Genomic DNA, 20,385 nt, shown 5'->3' with positions numbered 1-20,385 from the left:
CTGACGGCAGTAAAACATTAGAATGGACATCTCTGGAATTTGCACAATCCAAGTATTTGTTAAAACGAAATAAAACAAAAACACCAGCAATTACAATGGCAGCATGTAGGTACTGGAAACTTGTGGCATGACGAGACAAGTAGCTCCTAGGTCCAGTGTCTACAGACGTGTGTGTGTGTGTGTGTGTGTCATGACAGGCAATGCAGTTTTCTAGAAGAATCAAAAAGAAAAAACACATCTGACAAAGCGAGGAAACAACTATCCATAAAAAACATGTTTATTGTGAAACAGCATTGACTTAAAGAAAAATACAAACCATTTAGATGAGTATTACAATTTAAAGCAACCTGGAAAGTGTCACTCAAAAGTCATATTTCAAATCAGTACATGAATGAACAGCAAAAAATGGCATAAAAGTGAGAAACAAGACATACAGTAGAGTATAAAGGGGAACTTCTTCTGGACTGTACAGACAACATGTGTAAATAAAATGGCTTTTTTCTGATCCAAGACCAAAAGTGCAAACAAGTCACCTTAGATTCTTCATTTAATTAAGAAGATATCAATGGAACTCTGGAATATCAGACACTGAAAACATTCATCTTTTTCATAACAATCGAGAGTCAAGTGAAGTTGTCATTAAAACTAGACAACAACAATCCTGTCTTTTGAACAAAGGAGCCTGGGGCCATAATTTTACAAGTCAACATGGCAAATATGTGCAATAAAAGTACATAAATTGGGGCAAAAAATGTCCAAGCAGACAGCAGCATCCTATGAAAAGCTGATCCAGTTTTTAAAAGGTGCAGTTAGTGTCAACACTATTTACACTGGGCTCCCATATCAGAATGGGATCATTTTGCTTGCACATATTTAACATCAAATGCATAGTCAATGTATTGTACATTCTTGAAAACAGACTGAAGTAATCAGCGTCACCAAGCACAGGGACAATGCAAAAAAAAAAAAAAAATAAAAAAATGAAAAAAATGTGGATAACATGCATTGCCTTAGGTTGTGCAATCAGTCTTATTTATCTTTCCTTCTTTTTTGGTAAATCAATACAAAGGTTAGAAAACTGGCCATAAGGTGTCTAAAGTGGAATGTTCATATGAAGGTGTTAAATTAGGAGTCTTGAATAACTGGAAATAAAAATTCTCAAAGTAGCCTGTGGTACCTTATATGATGGAATCCAGGCTTATTCAGGTCACATAACCAATGGCTTTCTGTATACTTTGGAAGACTTAATGAAGTTGTGTTTAATTCTTATCTTAAAAAAATGACTCTAGATATCAAATACTGAGCTAATGTGGTACGGTGGCCAACAGTCAACCCTCAGTTCAAATGTGCTCACCTACTGGATTTCATGTAAACATAACTGGACCTTATTGGTTGATCATGTGATGACCACTTTTCAAGTAAGGAACAGAATGTGTCACATCTCCTCCTGTTTGAATGTACGGTGTGTAACAAGTCCTCTCTGCTAAATTACAGGCATCTCTTAACAAAAACAAGTCTTCTACTGGTACCTGCTTTTAGATCTGAAAAGTAAATACTGAACCTTGAATAAAACAACTTCCATTCTACTAATGGCACAAATACTTTATGTGGAATGAAGATCTGCAGGGTGTTCACACCATCCACTTGAGCACCTATCTGATTAAGACTCATCCAAGGTACTAAAGGCTTGTTCCAGTCCAAGATGGTATCTCTTTGGGTAAGGTTAACAATGTGAATGTCACATTATACAACAAAGACAGAAATGATTTTTAAAGAACCAATATTATAGCGAATATATTTAAATAAACAATTGTGTGAAAGAATTTGGAGGTGCTGTAGAAGGTTGACTGTTAGATATTTGTATTCGCTTGGTAATGTATATACAAATATCTTTCCATCACCGAGGGAAATACATAAAAAAAAACACTAATGACCATTAAAACACAGTATAAAGCAGCAAACAGTTGCTACATAACCTTACATAAGAGAGTAGTGCTTTTTGTAAATAAAATAAGACAACAAAATATTGATTGTAACACATTTTGGAGTGATTTAAATGAATCAATTTTAAGCAGTGTACACATCTTATTTATGAACTAAATATTTTAGCCCTGCTAAAAAGGAAAAGAAAGTCTGGAGACTTTTAACTTTTGATATTGATTTAGTCCAAATAAGAGGTGGCAAGCACCACTTAGTACCATCTGCCCATTTTAGCATACATATGATAATTTATGCAGGGATCTAATTCTCTCCCCTCTGAAGCAGGAAGCACAACAATAGTGCTGAATACAAAATATACTCTAACATAGAGCAGGAAGAAAGAAACTGCTGCAATAACCTCTACAGAGAGGCACAATTCACAGCAACAGTCAAAGAGTGAAACAATACACTGTACTAAACCTCAATAAAAAAAATACCTCTTTTGTTTTAAAATGTCCACTGTATCTATTAATACTGAAGAAGTAAGCACTAGCAAAATGATATGTATGGACAACAGATACTGTAGATGAACAGAATGAGTGAAGCTGGACCCAACCAAAAAAATAAAGAACCAGCATTCATGATGAACAACAACAGACACACATGCCAACCCAGCCTCTGTCCAATGACATGTAAACGGAGTCCAATCATTTCATTGAACATGCTTTTCTCTTGACAAAAAAGATATACTTCTGATGATCAGATATTGATAAAAAAAAAAAAAAATCAGCCAGTTACAGTTCAAAATCAGATGAGCATGATAAACAGTGAAAAAACGCTCACATTTTGAAATTCAAGGATTCAGCAACAAAGCATATACAAATTGTTATGCCACAGCACGGGAGGCAAAAACACATCCAAACAACTTTTCTGGACACGTTCTGTTGGTGTTAAAGACACAATTCTGAACCCTACCAAGTAGCTCTTAAACATTAAGGAGCTGGGAATCTTCAGTAGTGCATATAGCTTTTGCAAGTCCACCCAAAAATCGTAAATACATAAATCAATCAGAAGAGCACTGGCATGCTCTCCTGATGATGAGCCAATGCTAGGAGTTTTGAAGAAGGCGTCTATAGTGTGGCATTGTTTCATGTTCTGGAAGGTGCAGGGCAAATTCCAGAGCTACCAAAACAGGGAATTCAAATGCTATCAGCTCACGTCGATTGAGACGAAACCTTTCCTCAAGTTTCTGTAAAACAAAGGTATATTAGGATTATTATTTTTGACAGCATACATGCAATGTTAATATACCATTTAATTAAGTGAATAGAATTAAAACGATCAATAATAAAAATTGAAAAGTCAATAAATGAACAAATAAATCTTTCAAATCAAGTACCTCTTAAACCAAACAATAAAATATTACATGTTAAGTGCATTAACTAATTAATTGTTAAGAAACCATCTACCAATTTAAATTAATCCTGTATTTGTAGTTTGTGGACCAACATAACTGTTCACATTTAACAGGCCTTTCTGCAGGAAGACGCTGTTACCTTGAATGTAAAATAAACATGAAAGTTTCTTCTGGAAAGCAATGTGGTGACATAGAAACAATGGAAAATAAAGCTAAAACAATTTTCTCAAGAGCAGCACAAGACCCAAACATGAAGCACCCATGGCAGCTACAGAATGGTTTTGCTCGCTTGCTGCTTCTCCAACTACCTGTATTGACTTTCATCAGCACTCTGCCTCTGTCAAATACAGCAGATACATCGATATCAAGCAAAGAGCCATGGGCAATGGGAAAAGAGGAACGTGGACATCCTAAACTTTCTTTTAGAAAGAACGGAATTACTGGAGTTTCTCCTTTCCTTCACTCAACCTAATGAGCATAATGATGAGGAAGAAAAAAAGTTACAGTATTTTATTTGTGGCAAAAAGAAGCCACATAAAATGCAGGAAAAACACAAAATGCACCAAAGAAGATTTACAACTCATGAAAATAATTATTTACATGGAAGTGCCTTTAAAACTGAATTTAATTAACTTTGTATATGCAAAGTTAATTATGACATGACATTTGTGAGTCATACAAAAGTTAGATCACAAAAACCTACAAAATCTAAAAGATCTATTTAAGCTTACCTTCTAAACAAAATCCAACACATCCAGTCTCCATCTTATAAGCATTTAAGTGTAGGTAATGAGCAAAATCAACCCTCCAAAATCAAATAGTAAATGAAATAACTTTTAATTCATGCATTTTAACTTATAATTTATCACTGACACTATGAACATACAAGGCCAGACATGTAAAGTGAGTGGGAGGATTTTATTGTGGTTGTGTCGCACACTTTCAAGAAGTTGTAAGTTTACTATGCAGTACTTGTAATTACCATTGGTGGTATAAATTTACATAATTATTTCTGGAAGACTTTCTACTGAGTTGAGTGACATCTCCTACTGCTTCACTAATTCAAATCGGCACAACAGAGCAAGTGAGCACAAGCCACAACAGAGTAATCTCCAAGAACCATTTTAGACTGGTTAACAGAACACACAATCAAAGTGAAGTAATAAAATCAAAAGTCTAAAAACCATGGAAACTACCAACTCAAATAGTTTTGTTCATTTATTGCAAAAGATGTCTTAATAATCTGATGTAATTTTAAATATGTAGAGTATGACTTTTTCAATTACAACATGCATTTCTCAGAAAGCAGCTACTGTTTTTGACTCCTTATCAGTTGGCACTTCACTATTTAAAGTACACAGTGCATCCCTGACATTCAAGTAACAAATAAAATATAGTCAGGGTAGTTTCTGGCATTTGAAATAGTCAACCTTTTGCCTGGCTGCCTGGTTCATAAAGTACTGGTCTAATAATCTCTGTAGCATTAATTCTTGTCTTAGCTTTATTTTCCTTTAAAAACCACTACCTGATTAGCCTTCCATTTATTTTAGTCTTCCTCTTACAGCTTAATTTCTCCATATACCCAAATGGATATGCAAATGAATATATTGATATTAAAACCAATAATCTGAAATTAGATCTATTAAAAAGTTAATTTTTCAAGTTATATTTACAGCCATTATAAAGTGAATAACAGTGTAAACGCGAGTTGATATATTTGCAATTAATTTTATGGACAATGCAAAGAAGGACTGGATTTTTTTAAAATATGCATGACTTGCTCACCTACACTTCTGCATGCACATCTGCTTACTTTTTAAGCTGTATTTACTGTTAAGCCTATTTCTCCTCAAGATATGGGGAGTTATAGGTAATACCATTAATGCAACCAGTGAGGAAATGTAATTGAAAAGAGATTAAGAGAACTAGTGGATGTTGAAAAATATATTAGTTATATTTCTGGGAAGACGACATTGGATGCAATGTTTGCATAACCTAATGAAGAAAGCACTGTAAAGGAAAGAAAGATCCAGCAATGGCTCGTGTAGACCTTGAAAAAGCCTATGATACAAGTTCATGAAATGAGTGGTGCAGTTTGAGAAGGAAAAGAATATCTGAAAAGTACATAAGAATTATATAAAGTTATGTAAGCCAAAGCAAGCAGGGCAGTCATGGGTAAAGCAGAAATAGGATAAGAGGTTGAAGTGAGAGAGGGAGAACAAAAGAGTGGGCATTAAGGTGATTACTGCATATACTAATAATAGATGAGATCAGCAAGAAAGTGAAAAGCAAGCTTTTGTGGTCAATGCTTTTCACGCATGAGACTGGGTTATGCAAAAGGTACAAAGGGAGGAACTGGAAATGGAATTAGAGAAATGGACAGATGCTCTAGAAAGACATGGAATAAAGATATGTAGTTCAAAAAGTCAATGTGTGTTCTATAGCTGTAGTGGAGGGGATAAGAATGGAAAGTGAAAGTTGGAGCAGAAGAACAGAAATCCAGTCCTTTTGGTACTCAGGATCAATGAATCAAGAATGGGACAGTAGGTTACCAGCAGAAATGAAACAGACAGATCAGAATGAACAAAAAGTGAAGTGTAGTGGGAATACTCTATGAAAAAAGGATACCTAGTTAAACAAAAGGAAAAACCTACAAGGTAGTAGTGAGACCAAAACTGTTTTATAGTGCAGAAAATAGGAGAACAACTAGAAGTGAGACTCAAAGAACAAAATTTCAAATCAGGAAAATGCAGTGATGGATGTGTGAAATCAACAAAATGGATCTTGTATAAAATAGGTATATGAGATGAAACATAAAAGTAAAAAAGACATGATTGCAGATAATGGAGAGAAGACTACAGTTGGCTAGACACATAAGGAGAAAAGAAAAAAACAGAATCCAGAAGATTGTTACAGAAAGATAGAGAAGGGGAAAAAACAGAAGAAAGGAGGTGGTAGACAAGATATGCTAAAGAATTGGTTTAATAAGGAGATTGCTGGAAACAATGTAATAGAAAAGAATTATACATCTCCAGTGAGTAAAATTTGGAAAAGCCAGAGGGGGAAAACTACAACACCTACAAAAAAAGCTCATTTACTTCCACTGGCTGACAACTTATTTTTTGCACTCCGTAGAGGGGGAGGAACTGTATTCAACTTTAATAAATGAATGTAGTCTTTTACATTAAAGTATATATTTTTTTAATTATTGGTGTGCAACATGAAGTCATCACACCCTCGTCATGATGATTTCCAGGACTTGGAGACAGTATAATATTTTGGATGGGCTAAGTCATGGTTATGGCAAATATAAATTTTCTACCAGGCAACACTTTATGCAATTGTTAACATCACTTATGTGTCCTGTGTACATAGCATGGCCTGTAGCTCACTATCAGGTAAAATAAGAGCTGCAGTTGACATTAAGGAGAGCTCCGATTTTTTCACTGAAATATTCAGAATACATAAAACACTACTTACATCTATTAAATGTTTGACTTCATGCTTTTTGAGGTCACTTCCTATTTTGGCAGCTAGTAGCACACATGCTCCTGCACATAGTTTACGGTTCTGCTTGTTAAGTTTGCCTTTTAGTGCAAGCTTCTCAAAGTAGACAAATGACATGGCCACAGTTGGTTCTTCAAATCCACACTCGTCCTGTGCCAACTTGCGCATCTCCCTCTTGAGGCTACAATGAGAAACTGTATTTAATACGGACACATCAGAGGAAACTAACTATGAAGATATAGCTTTAAAATACCCCATATTTCTTATTCTGTTACATCATGGCTTTACAAATTACAAATCCATCTAGAGAGTACAATTTTAAATAAAATCTTGGTACTTACTGTACAAATAAACTGAAATTTGGGGATTTAGAATTAAAACCTTTTCTTTTTGTATACAGTATTAAATATAGCACTAAAATAGAGCATATACAATACTATACCGCTGAATTGTCTTTTATTTTAATTCAGTTATCCTATTAGTAATTTTTCCACACCACCTAAGGATATGTGCCCCATATTCAATATTTATCTGTTAACTTGACTATCAGTTCAAATCAGTAATTATTACTACTGCTTTCCAAGGCAAAATTCTTTATGAGGAAACAATTTAAATTAAGTTTCATTTAGTAATATTCTAATAAAAGCAAGTAATGTAATAAAATGGTATTATGTACATGCAGGTAAGCAGAAGAACTACAAGCAAGGGAACACAATGCAGATCACATACAAGGCATAGCTGTACATGCCAGAACAACTTGTATTATGCTAGTGCCAAGTAAAGGCTCTGGCAGAGGCCAATTTACTTTGTAGCCATCTTAAGGGGTTAAGGAAAACATTACGCAAGGACCTCTACAGTTGTTAGCTGAGGAAGGAAAACAACACAAAAAAGGGACTACTACCCAAAAATAAGACGGCAAATGTCACAGTTTACAAAAGACCCCTGACCACCAAGCTAGAGAGAGGAAAGAATGTCTAAAGAGACAGAGACAGAGAATGTCCATAACCATAAACACAAAAGCCCTTCATAACGATTAGGTAGACAAGATAGTGTCTGTGAGACTTGGCTTTTTCAGACACAAATAATGCTCAGGGGTGCACTTTATTTGCTATCATACCAATGCTTATTTACTTTTTTCATAATAAAAACCATTTAAAATACTTTGCTTCAATGACAACACTCTGGGTACAGAGACACTATCAGAACTTTGCCAGTGATTCACAACTGATAAAATTATACTTCGTAAGAGTATAAGAAAGTACCTTTTAATATTAACGGTTTTAAACAAGGTTCACTGACAATTAAAGCACCTTGTACAGTATTTATAGTTTCTCCAGCAAGGAAACAGCAATAAGTACACCAACTTAACTTGTTTAAAAATAAATAAATAAAAAAACACATGAAAACAGAAATCAAGCAGTGGATGTAATTGCATTAAACTGAACTGCATCTACTTAAAAAAAGAAACACTTAAATCAAGACACTAAATTTTCTGAAAATACTTGTCAAGTAGTGCTTCCAGCACAAGCACTATATTAAACATAATCTGAAAATACTGTATTTGGACAAATCCATGGTAGTGTTTACTTTAATCAAAACATTTTCTGTATGTTGTCATTACTATATACTTTGTTATTAAGATTTAATGAGCTATGTTAAAGCAAATCATACTAAAAACGTGCGACATACTTATCAATATGAAATACTTTCTGTGGTTTTATCACCTAGAAGAGTTTTAACAAAATAAACAAACAAACAAAATAAATAAAAAAGGCTAAGTCAATGAATTATTTGGTGTCAGGATGAGCTTGATAATCAGGATCAACCTCTAAAATAAACCTAAGGTAACTAACAAATGAAACATTTTATTGATTTATTCAAATCATAAAACATAAAAATTGTGCAGTTATAAATGGCATAATCTGCAAATCTACTGTGTATATTAATATAGTAAAACTATGTCAAGGTTATTTACACTCTGAGAAAATAAACATTGAAACATGTATGTGAAAATAACCTTAACCTGTTTTTTGTTTTACTTTTCTTCTTCAACTTCCTATATCAAAGGTACAGACATATGGTAATATAAGTTTACAGTGCCTGCGTATTAATATAGACTTAAATTAAACTGTGTTCTTCTATGTGGGATTTAGCAAACTAAAACAAAATAACCTCACCTTCTTATTTTACTGAGAGTCAGCTTGATGTGAGGAAATTTCTCTTTAAATGTTTCATTCATATCCTTCTTCAGGTCAGATGGCTTCACATACTCAATCACAGTAGTCTAAAGAAAACATTTTGTTGAAAATATTTTGCTTATTATAACTACCTGTACTAATGAAAAGTAACTGTAATTAGAATCTAGAATACAACAAAAGGAATGACAGCTTATGGGGAAAAGGAAAGATATCCACAGTTGAGACTTATTTTTTTCTCATAGCTGATCAAAGTTATTAAAAAAAAAAAAAAAATTATTACTTTAAAAAGTGTAACATTAACATACTGCAAATTGGGTACTTCATTTTAATAGTCTGTAAATTTCAGAAAGATTTTCAAAACTGTTGATATTTTCTTTTCTCATTTCACACCCCTGCAACATATCATTTCAATCAGTACAGGGATATAATTATGTATAATAAATCATTTGTTTCAGCACATACTTCTTAATTCTGTCATGGAAACAGCCCCTGCCTTAGGCACATTTTACCACCTATAATATTATTATTAGTTTGTGTGTTAAATTTAGTGTGTGGCAAATATGTCTTGACTTTTGCACATATTTTCACAGTTTTAGACAGATGTGAATCTTATTCAGGTTAGGTGAAATTTGATTTAAAACCGATTAGGTTACTGGGAAATAACATTACTCAGTTATAGTAATTTTTGTACAACACCACCATATAGGGATTAAAAAGGCTGACTAATATGAAAAGATGTTGGGATGGGGGTAGTCAGGGAGAATGTAATCCAACACCCTTTATTTCATTCTAATACATTTTCTTTGGTGCTTTTGTTAAGTTTCAAAATATAATTGTTTTAACTTACTGATCAGAACTGAAAAGCATTCAGTAAGCTTGAAATATATAAGATTATAAATATGATGCCTACTTTTATTAATAGAACACGAGTTACTAAAACTGGCTTCCACTGTTTGCTTTAATTACATTATATATAAACTTTCTGCACTTTGTTGCATCGTAGATGGCTAAATTTGCCATTTTTTACCATCTATTTACACTAAATAATATATAATCACAAAGTGAATGCATGTTTTCAGAAAGGTTTGCATATTTATTAAAAACTGAAAAGTGACATTTCTCATTCACGTAAAAGTATTGACCCTTTGTTGTGGCACTCCAAATTGTGGTCAGGTGCATCCAATTTGTTTGACATATGTCCACATGTGGCAAACTGAATTGGCTGGAGATAGTTTAGAATGGCTCACACAACTGTGTATATAAAAGGTTCCACAATTCACACAGCATGTCTGGACAAAAACCAAGCCATGAAGATTTAGACCTCCATGATAAAACTGTGTGAAATGGAAGAAGTTTAGAAAAACCAGGACCTTTCCTAGAGTTGGCAATCCAGCCAAACTGAGTAACCAGGCAAGAAGGGCCTCAATCTGGAATATGACCAAGTCCCCAAAGGTCTCTCGAACAGAGCTTCAGAAGTCCTCTGCTGAAATGAAGAATCTGTCGGAAGAGGTCCTAGAAGCAAACCTGGTCTAGAGTGCACAACCACAACAAAAGAAAGTGTGCATAAAGTGAATTGAAGGGGTCTGAATACTTTCTGAATCTAATGTACATTAAAGTATGACAAAAGATTTTAGGGTCACAAATATTTTGTAAAAGAAAAAAATACAAGACTTTTATATTTCTTTAAATCCATAATGAAAGTTTTTACATATGAATTGGGTTTTATCAAGCTGGCCTTGGGATATTGGGAATATCTCAGCAGAAGATGGTATGGGGCAACTCATTGGTCTTGATGAAGCTAAAAACCATCAAGATTATTATCATGTGTTCTCAATACAATGAGATTCTCACTTTCATGTTTCCCACAGATCTCAGACAACAGTATTATAGATCAGACAATAAAAAAGCCAACGATAGACAATGAATGCAACACCAAACATTAATTACAGAATCGGACAGCATAAAGAAAAAAGCAACCACTACAGGTCCACTCATGTATTGTTGTCTTTTGAATGGATCTGGCTAATCATATGTTCTAGGTATTCCTAGCTCATGTAAGCATACCAACATTTTATCAAACTGTAAGAAACAAACACCTTGTGGTAGTACTAAACCAGTTTTTGTCAATAAAACAAGCTGAATTATTAAATAATCAACAATTATTTCAAATGACTAAACACAGACGGCTGTCACTTCTAGACTCCTACTTACACGTTGTTCTGTTTTTGTTGCTGTCCACTGTCCTGAGACATTTTCAATGCAGCAAATTACATTATATGTCACTGAAAAACATTTTAAATTGAACTTTCTTGTGGCAAAGTTTTAGCTAGTTCTTGTAGCACTCTTCTATATGCAGTACGGTTTTAGTTTTGTTGAATTCATAGCTATGCATTTAACATGGTGGAAAGGAACTCCATTTAAGTACAGTAATCCCTCGCTATATCGCGCTTCGCCTTTCGCGGCTTCACTCCATTGCGGATTTTATACGTAAGCATATTTAAATATATATCGCGGATGTTTTGCTGGTTCGCGGATTTCTGCGGACAATGGATCTTTTAATTTCTGGTACATGCTTCCTCAGTTGGTTTGCCCAGTTGATTTCATACAAGGGACGCTATTGGCAGATGGCTGAGAAGCTACCCAACTTACTTTTCTCTGTCTCTCTTGCGCTGAGTTTCTCTGATCCTGACGTAGGGGAATTGAGCAGGGGGGCTGTTCGCAAACCTAGACGATACGGACGCTCGTCTAAAAATGCTGAAAGATTATCTTCACGTTGTTACCTTCTGTGCAAGCTGCTTCCTGAAGCGACATGCTGCACGGTGCTTCGCATATTTAAAAACTCAAAGGGCACGTATTGATTTTTCACTGTTTGTTTTTATCTGTCTCTCTCTCTCTCTCCCTGCTCCTGACGGAGGGGGTGTGAGCTGCCGCCTTCAACAGCTTTGTGCCGCGGTGCTTCGCATACTTAAAAGCCAAACAGCCCTATTGATTTGTTTGCTTTTCTCTATCTCTCTGACATCTGCTCCTGACGCGCACTCCTTTGAAAAGGAAGAAATGTTTGCATTCTTTTAATTGTGAGACGGAACTGTCATCTCTGTCTTGTCATGGAGCACAGTTTAAACTTTTGAAAAAGAGACAAATGTTTGTTTGCAGTGTTTGAATAACGTTCCTGTCTCTCTACAACCTCCTGTGTTTCTGCGCAAATCTGTGACCCAAGCATGACAATATAAAAATAACCATATAAACATATGGTTTCTACTTCGCGGATTTTCTTATTTCGCGGGTGGCTCTGGAACGCAACCCCCGCGATGGAGGAGGGATTACTGTAACTAATACTGATTTATAACAATAATTTTTACATAATTCTTTGGTAAAGTGTTCATAATGTCACTATAAGAATGTTCTTTGTACATCCTTATCATTTAACTAGATTAACACCATTTGCAGTGTTACAGAGTAATGGGGATTGTGGAAGAGAAGTGATAAAGAGAGTACAGGCAGGGTGGATTGGTTGAAGAAGAGTGTCAGGAGTAATTTGCGACAGACGAGTATCAGCAAGAGTGAAAGGGAAGGTCTACAAGACGGTAGTGAGACCAGCTATGTTATATGGGTTGGAGACGGTGGCACTGACCAGAAAGCAGGAGACAGAGCTGGAGGTAGCAGAGTTAAAGATGCTAAGATTTGCATTGGGTGTGACGAGGATGGATAGGATTAGAAATGAGTACATTAGAGGGTCAGCTCAAGTTGGACGGTTGGGAGACAAAGTCAGAGAAGCGAGATTGCGTTGGTTTGGACATGTGAGAGAGATGTTGGGTATTTTGGGAGAAGGATGTTAAGGATAGAGCTGCCAGGTAAGAGGAAAAGAGGAAGGCCTAAGAGGAGGTTTATGGATGTGGTGAGAGAGGACATGCAGGTGATGGGTGAAACAGAACAAGATGCAGAGGACAGAAAGATATGGAAGAAGATGATCCGCTGTGGCAACCCCTAACTGGAGCAGCCAAAAGAAGATGACGACGACCACTGTTTGTAGTGTTAGGACAAGGGACTACACAGCCACTCTTACGGTACAAGTCATTATGATATTGGATGAGTATAATGCAATTAGGCGTGTGTGATATACATCGTTTACGATTATATCTTAATTGCTGTTTTAACGATGTGCGAGATTAAATTATCGAGTATGTAACTTGCTTTGCAAAAAAACCAAACACAGAGTTCATTCACTAATGCAACAGTATAGACCAATGCGCGTGCGCAAAGCGAGTTGCGTAGGAGTGCACGTCCAGCAAGTCGCAAGTTAGCGTCACTCGCTGCCTCAAAATGAGTGAGCAAACAGCACCAGATGATAAAACAGCCTCGCCATCTACGTCGTCAGAGTTAATTGCCAGACGTGGTTCATTCTCATTCGCAAGGCAGTGGTTTGGTTTTGAAAACACTGATGTTGCTCAAAAGACGGCAATCTGCAAACTATGTGGTAAATCGGTTGCCGTTAAAGACCGCTCGACAACTAACTTGTTTCACCATTTGCGAACTAACCACCGCACAGAATATGAAGAATACGAAAAGCTTAAGGAGTCAACTGTCATGCACAAGTCTAAAGTAACCAAGGTACAAGCACAAAAACACACTCCGCAAACTTTAGAGGACTCATTCTGCAAAAAAAGTGCCTTACGACAAGAAAAGCAGCAGATGGCATGACATAACAAACGCCGTCACCAATTACATCGCAAAAGATATGGTGCCAATTCAAGTGGTTGAGAGAGATGGTTTTAAACAACTTTTGAATATTTTAGACCCAAGGTACACACTGCCTGGCCGAAAATATTTCAGTCAAACAGCTCTGCCTAAGTTGTATGATTCGTGTCGCCAAACTCTGATGCATAAACTGCAAAAGGTTTCACATTTTGCCACAACAACGGATTTATGGTCAAGCTGAACATCTGAGCCATACTTCTCCCTGATGGTGCACTTCATTGATGAAAACTGGCAACTGCAAAGCTTCTGTTTGCAAACATCCTACTTCCCAGAAGATCACACTGGCGACATCATTGCGCAAGGTCTGAAAGATGCACTGGCATCATTGTCACTGCGAGAAGACCACATGGTTTGCATAACAACTGACAGTGGGGCTAACGTTGTCAGTGCACTAAGGATTAATAACTGGAAGACGCTACCTTGTTTTGGGCATAGGCTTCATATTGCGATTGGTGAGTAATTTGGGGTTCCTCTATAAAATGCAGTTTAGATTAAATTGATCTTATTTATTATGACGTTTAAAAATATAAAAAGACCTGATAAGTAAAGCTGTAGATGACAAAAATATAATTCAATATAATTTCAAATAATACATTACAGTATACAATAAAAATATAAGAATGTTGTAATGCAATTATTATATACAGTACACTTTGAATGTTCTGTTAAATTTTATATTAAATGTTTTCCAGAGAGGAGCATGCAGGATCCAAGGATAGACAGAGCCATAGGAGTTTGCAAAAAGGTGGTCGGAGCTTTTTCCAGTAGTTGGAAAAAGAAGAAAGCACTTGTTGATGCACAAGAGCAGCTCAAACTTCCAATGCATAAACTTATCACCGAGTCACCAACAAGATGGGGCTCAAGACAGCGCATGATAGAGAGATTTACTGAGCAAGAAAAAGCCATTCGTCATGTTTTGAATGCAGACAAAAAGCACAGGCATCTTGTTCCAACATGGCAAAATGTTGAAGTGCTGGAGGCAGTAAGTAAAGCACTAGGCCCTCTTCTGGAGTTCACAGATGCTCTTTCAGGTGAGCAACTTGTAACAGTTTCTTACTTAAAACCTGCGCTGGCCTTATTCAACTCTGATGTCCTGGAGGTGAAGTCTGATGACACAGACCTAACCAAAAAGATCAAACAAGCCATTCTAGAGTATCTGAACTCCAAATACACAGAGGACTGTGTAGACGAGCTGTTGGGTTTGGCATCCACACTTGACCCACAGTTCAAAAATCACTTTAATAATGATGACAGGATCAAAGCCATTACGATGGCAGCTGCGAGAGAACTTATGGCTGTGGCGACAGAGGAAGACAGCCCTACCTCAGCACCCTCACCTGCTTCAGCTTACCCGATGGCTGCAGAAACTGGATCAGGTGATGACGCAAGGGAGGGAGCAAAAAGAAAAAAAAAAAGTCTTTTGGCAGCTATTTCAAAAAAGCACAGGAATTCAGAGAAGACGAATCTGTGCCCACTGCCATTGAAAAAGAGATCAAGAGCTACTTAATGATACCCAAGGTGGACAGTGAGGTAAATCCACTTGAGTGGTGGAAAACACAAGAAGTAAATTTCCCCAGATTGGGGAAACTAGCAAAAAAGTACCTGTGCATTCCTGCCTCAAGCAGTGCTTCTGAAAGGGCTTTCAGCACCGGAGGAAATGTTGTAACATGTAGCCGTGCTGTTTTGAAGCCAGATGCTGTGGACAGGCTGGTGTTCCTGTCACACAACTTGAAGTTTCTCCAGTAGAATTTTACAGTTCTCATAACTTTCTCAAAACTCATAACTTTGTGCAATATTGGACAAAGGAAGTTAGTAATTTCTTTAATAGTGTTAGTTTGTGTAAAACTTGTTTACACATGCTACTTCTGCAGTATTCAATGAATGTTTAGATGTTTACAGTATAGTACAGTATGTTAGATTTGTGTTCTTGCTTGCATGCCGCACATGTTCAGTTCATGGCCTGTAATTGTGATGTTCAGGTATTTTATTCCCTGTGCAGTTAAAGCTTGTTTACAAGAATAGTAGGTGCTCTCATTTAAGTAGTTTTGCTGGTCTCAGTGCAAATGTTTGTGTACATCCTGTAGGCCACTGTTCAGTTATGTACTATAATACATACTGTAATAAGTTGATTGGTGAATTTAATGTTTTTGTTTTACTTCATCCATCCCCCCATCCATTATCGTAACCGCTTAATCCCAACTGGGGTCGTGGGGGTGGGCAGAGCCTGTCCCGGGAACAACAGGCGCAGGCAGGAACCAACCCATGGCGGGCGCCAACACACCTCAGGGTGCACACACTCACACAATTACAGGGTAAATTTAGACTCGCCATTCAGCCTACCCTGCCCACTTTTGGACTGTGGGAGGAAACCGGAGCCCCCGGCAAAAACCCACGCAAACACGGGGACAGCGCGCAAACTCCACACAGAAAGGACCCGGGTGTTTTACTTCAGTTTTAATTAAATAAATTAGACCTGTTTTCCTTAACTGTTTCATTAAGCTACAATTAATTTTCTATTACCAAGACCAAGCTAAAATCTTAATAAGACTTACAAACACATGTTTAAAGGATGCAGAATATCTTGGAATTATCGTTATCGTCAAAGTCCCAGAAAATATTGAGATTTTTTTCCCCCAATATCACACACACCTAAATGCAATATACACATTCAGTTCTCTCTCTTTTTTTTTTTTTTTTTTTTTTAAACAGAGGAAATTACACTAACTACAAATTCTAAAGCTTTATACTAAACCAGAAATATCATTGACAGCTAAACTGTAATTTCCAAAAACATTCCCTGCATATTTAGGTGTGTGAATGTGTGTGTCCTGAAATGTATGGACATCCTGTCCAGAGCAGTTTCCTACCTTGTGCTGCTAGGACAGGTTCCAGCCCCTGTGATCCTGAATTAGATTATGCTGGTCTGAGAATATTAAATTAGAATTTGAAAATGTGCTCTTACCTAGAAGTGTTAAGCTGCTTATTTTCCATTCGAGGACTGAATTGTTGACCCTTTGTAGGGTGCATACTTGACTACACGAAACTACCTGGTCAGCATACACATTGACATAGCTGAAACGGTCTTAGTGAAAAATCATCTGACTGGCCAAACAATTGCAATTAACCATCTGACTTGATCTGTAAGTTGCAGCTGTGCACTAAATTGAGGAAAAGGTCAGTTGCATGGGGATTGTGAGTGAATAGCCTTTTTCAAGGCTAGTGACAAATTGGATTAACATCTGGACTGTGCCACTGCAGAATAATAATAATGTTTTTAAGCCATTCCTGCGTTGCTTGGCTTTCTGTTTTAGGTCATTGTCTTACTACAAAATGCATCTTTTCCCGAGGTGCAGGCATTCCCACAGCAATGATGCTACCACCAGCATGCATCAGAGTGGGATAATGTATTTTTGATACTGTGCAGTATGAGTTTTATAACAAACATGGCGTTTAGTGTGATGGCCAAAAACTTCCAATTCTGGTCTCATCCATAACCAAAGAATCATTTTCCAGTTGACCTCAGTGTTTTCCAAACATTTGTTTTTAAACCAGTGGCTTTCACTTTGCCACTCTCCCATAAAGCCACGACTCATGAAGAACCCAGGCAACAGATGTTGTATGAACAACAATCTAAGAAACTGTAGCTTGTAACTTCTTTAGAGTTCTCTGAGGTCCTCCTGGTGGCCCTCTTCTCTCCTCCAGGCAGATTTACAGCTGTACCATATTTCTTCCGTTTCTTAATTATTGATTTCACTGGTGTCCAAATGATATTTTATGACTTGGATATTTTCTTTCTCCATCTCCTGATTTAGGCTTTTCAATCAACTTTTTTTTTGAGTTGTTTGGAGTGTTGCTACAAGGCAATAGCTCACTGTTAGGGAGAGTGGGCCCACACGTAGACATGACATGATCCTTGCCACATGTATATAGTTTTCCAAATATATGAACATATTTCTGAAATCATTATACAAGTGCCTTCCATTCTGACAGGCTGCAGCAGGTTTATTGACCTTGAGTTTTGAATCACATTTTGGCTTTGCCACACATTTGTGTTTTTTTGGTTGCAATTGCTTGCTTTGATTTTATTTAACATTTAAATTTCCTGATCCATCTGGCTTTCCAACTACCTGACAATTTTCTCCCTGTAGCACGTAAGATATTTTAGGGGATAGCCATATTTCTAAGAAACAGAAATCGCAACAAGTACCAATATCTCTCTGTTAAATAATATCATCTAATTTGTTAAAGAGTAATTGGACGCTGGACAGAACCATGCCAAGCAAATAAGGTCAGTGGCCGCTGTGCTTAATGCTCCCCTTTGTGCCCATTTCCTTCTCTTTAACCAGTTATTCACCAAAAGAGTTATGCCAGCCGAGCTGGCAAAAGGTAACAGCAAAAAGCAGCTCTAAATCTAAGAGGCTAAAAAACTTATCCTGAATTTTTGCTCTAATGATTTAAAAGGTTTGGCAATCATAAGTAGTGAGAGAGAAAACAGACTGCATAAACGTTGACTATAAAAAGTCTGTAATAAACAATACAAAATGTGTCATTATTTGGTGAAGTGACAGGTGTATGGTCAGCTTATATCCTGGCTATATATGTGAAAATAAACCACCAAGCAATATTTGACCTTTTTTGCCCAAAATAATTTTATTCCAGATAAAACACACACAGGCACCTTTTACTGGACTGAACTTTTTGAGATTTTCTGTGCGCTGTTTGTAGACGATTCTCCTCTATTCTTCCCGGCTGGTTTACTTCAGCTATGTAGAACTGTATAGTTTTGAATGGGCATGTACTTTTTTATTGTTTAGCTACTTCAATACAGTTTTGATCCTGTGCATTCGAGAATTCTTCAGCTGAAATAATATACAATTCGCTCAACCATTTTTCCTTTGTTTTGACAAGTTCCCCTTTGAAGCAAAGCATCTTCGTATGAGGATACTGTTAAAATTAAGCTTAATAGCCAAGGGGGTGTTTTAAGGATCATATGAAGCAAATCATTTGTCTCATACGGATAGCTTTGCACTTAGGCCAAAAACTACTAAAACAAAACAGCACAAACTCTACTTGGCATATACAACAACCACCCAACCCCCCTGTCATATCATGTCTAGTAAATATTTGCTGGGCATTTCTTTGCACAACAGTATGGGCTTATACAGACTCACTAACATTTCCTCCATCCAGTCATCATCTTTACTCTCTGGTGAGTTATTTCACCACTCGCAGGAAGACAGCTTCAGCTCTCTACTGTTTGCTGCATAAGTGCACTTATAAACCTCTTCTGCTCATCTACTCATGTCCAAGTGGTCTTGGATCTCACCCTATCTTCAACTTTTTTTGTGCATACTCTATACCTCATATAGTTTACTCAATTTAAATATGTACATTGACTTCCAGATGGAAGATCCCAAAATGAATTATTTGAAGAACTGAACATCCTTATTCTACAATGTGATTCAACTAAAACTGTCTGCATTCCAAATTAATGGCCAATCAGTCTTATCCAGAACTGGTATTGTGTTGCTACCCTTATCAAATCTGTCATAAGCAAAGGTGGTATAGTGAATTGACATCACTGCTGTTTTTGAGCTACTGCACAGACCACGGGATGGGGGTAGATCATCAGCACTGTTTGGGTTTTTTATTTCTTATATATAAATAAATTTCTTGTTGTTACATAGATTATATACAGTGCTTTGGAATCAGTTTTTGTTTAGGCCCCTATCTGTCAGCTATCATTGTTAATGTGTCCTCCTTTTTGGAAACCTTTAGTCTCTTGCACCTAAACAATCTTGCAAAACATGTGCTGCACCTGCAGTTATATTTTTTAGAAAAAATATGGTGTACATATATACACACAAACACTTTATATCACTCTGAAGCAACAAGTAAACAATATGTAACTATAATAGACATCCATACATATATATATATTTTTTAATGGTGACTGGAGAGCCAATCCTGCCACCAAACCCCAAGGTTTCCCTGTAAGTTGGAGGACCTGCTTGCAGGGCTGGATATGGGTTAACATGATACCCAGGACAAAGCAATTGCAGATGAAGGGCCTTGCTCAAGGGCCCAATGGAGTAGAGTCACTTCTGATGTTTAAGGGATTCGAACCGGCAACTTTCTGATTGCTGACGCAGATCCCTAGCCTCACATCACCACTCCGCCCTAAGGTGTGAAGAAGGTGGGAGAAAAAAAAAAAAACTTGAAGAGTTCATGTATTTAAAAAAAACAACCCCTAACGATCTTCAAACTCTGGTGAGTTATTTCTCACCTCAGTAGACTGTGAGGTGAAGACAGTTCTATGACCACTGACTCACTCACTCTAAACTACCTAAATGTATATACAAGATTACCCCAAACTGATAAAACAAGTCACAGTACAAGATATTTATTTATTTGCTTTGACAAGCTTCAGTCCTACCAAGAAATACTGAGAATGAGCCAACTTAAATTATTAACAATTAACCACAAGATTGAATGTCACTTTTACAGCAGTGCTAGGCTTCGTGACTGAGGAAGATACCTTCAGAAAAAATATATTTTCCTTAGTAGGTATTACTATAATTATCAATG

The 20,385-nt window shown here is 36.6% G+C and overlaps 1 protein-coding gene across 1 annotated transcript in view; it reads right to left on the bottom strand.

Moving 5' to 3' along the window:
* Positions 1–261: 261 nt before the first annotated feature.
* cables1 (Cdk5 and Abl enzyme substrate 1) overlaps positions 262–20,385 on the bottom strand; it is a 94,213-nt gene continuing 74,089 nt past the window's right edge. The window contains exons 8-10 of the mRNA XM_028803672.2: positions 9,022–9,128; positions 6,818–7,025; positions 262–3,169 (exon numbers count right to left, since the gene is read on the bottom strand). Coding sequence (XP_028659505.1) covers positions 3,029–3,169; positions 6,818–7,025; positions 9,022–9,128 — 456 coding nt within the window. The 3' untranslated portion in view covers positions 262–3,028. The remainder of the gene's footprint in view (positions 3,170–6,817; positions 7,026–9,021; positions 9,129–20,385) is intronic.

The sequence above is a fragment of the Erpetoichthys calabaricus genome, chromosome 6 (assembly GCF_900747795.2).
Source record: "Erpetoichthys calabaricus chromosome 6, fErpCal1.3, whole genome shotgun sequence".
Classification (NCBI taxonomy): Eukaryota; Metazoa; Chordata; class Cladistia; order Polypteriformes; family Polypteridae; genus Erpetoichthys; species Erpetoichthys calabaricus.
This window is presented reverse-complemented; position numbering and strand designations above follow the sequence as displayed.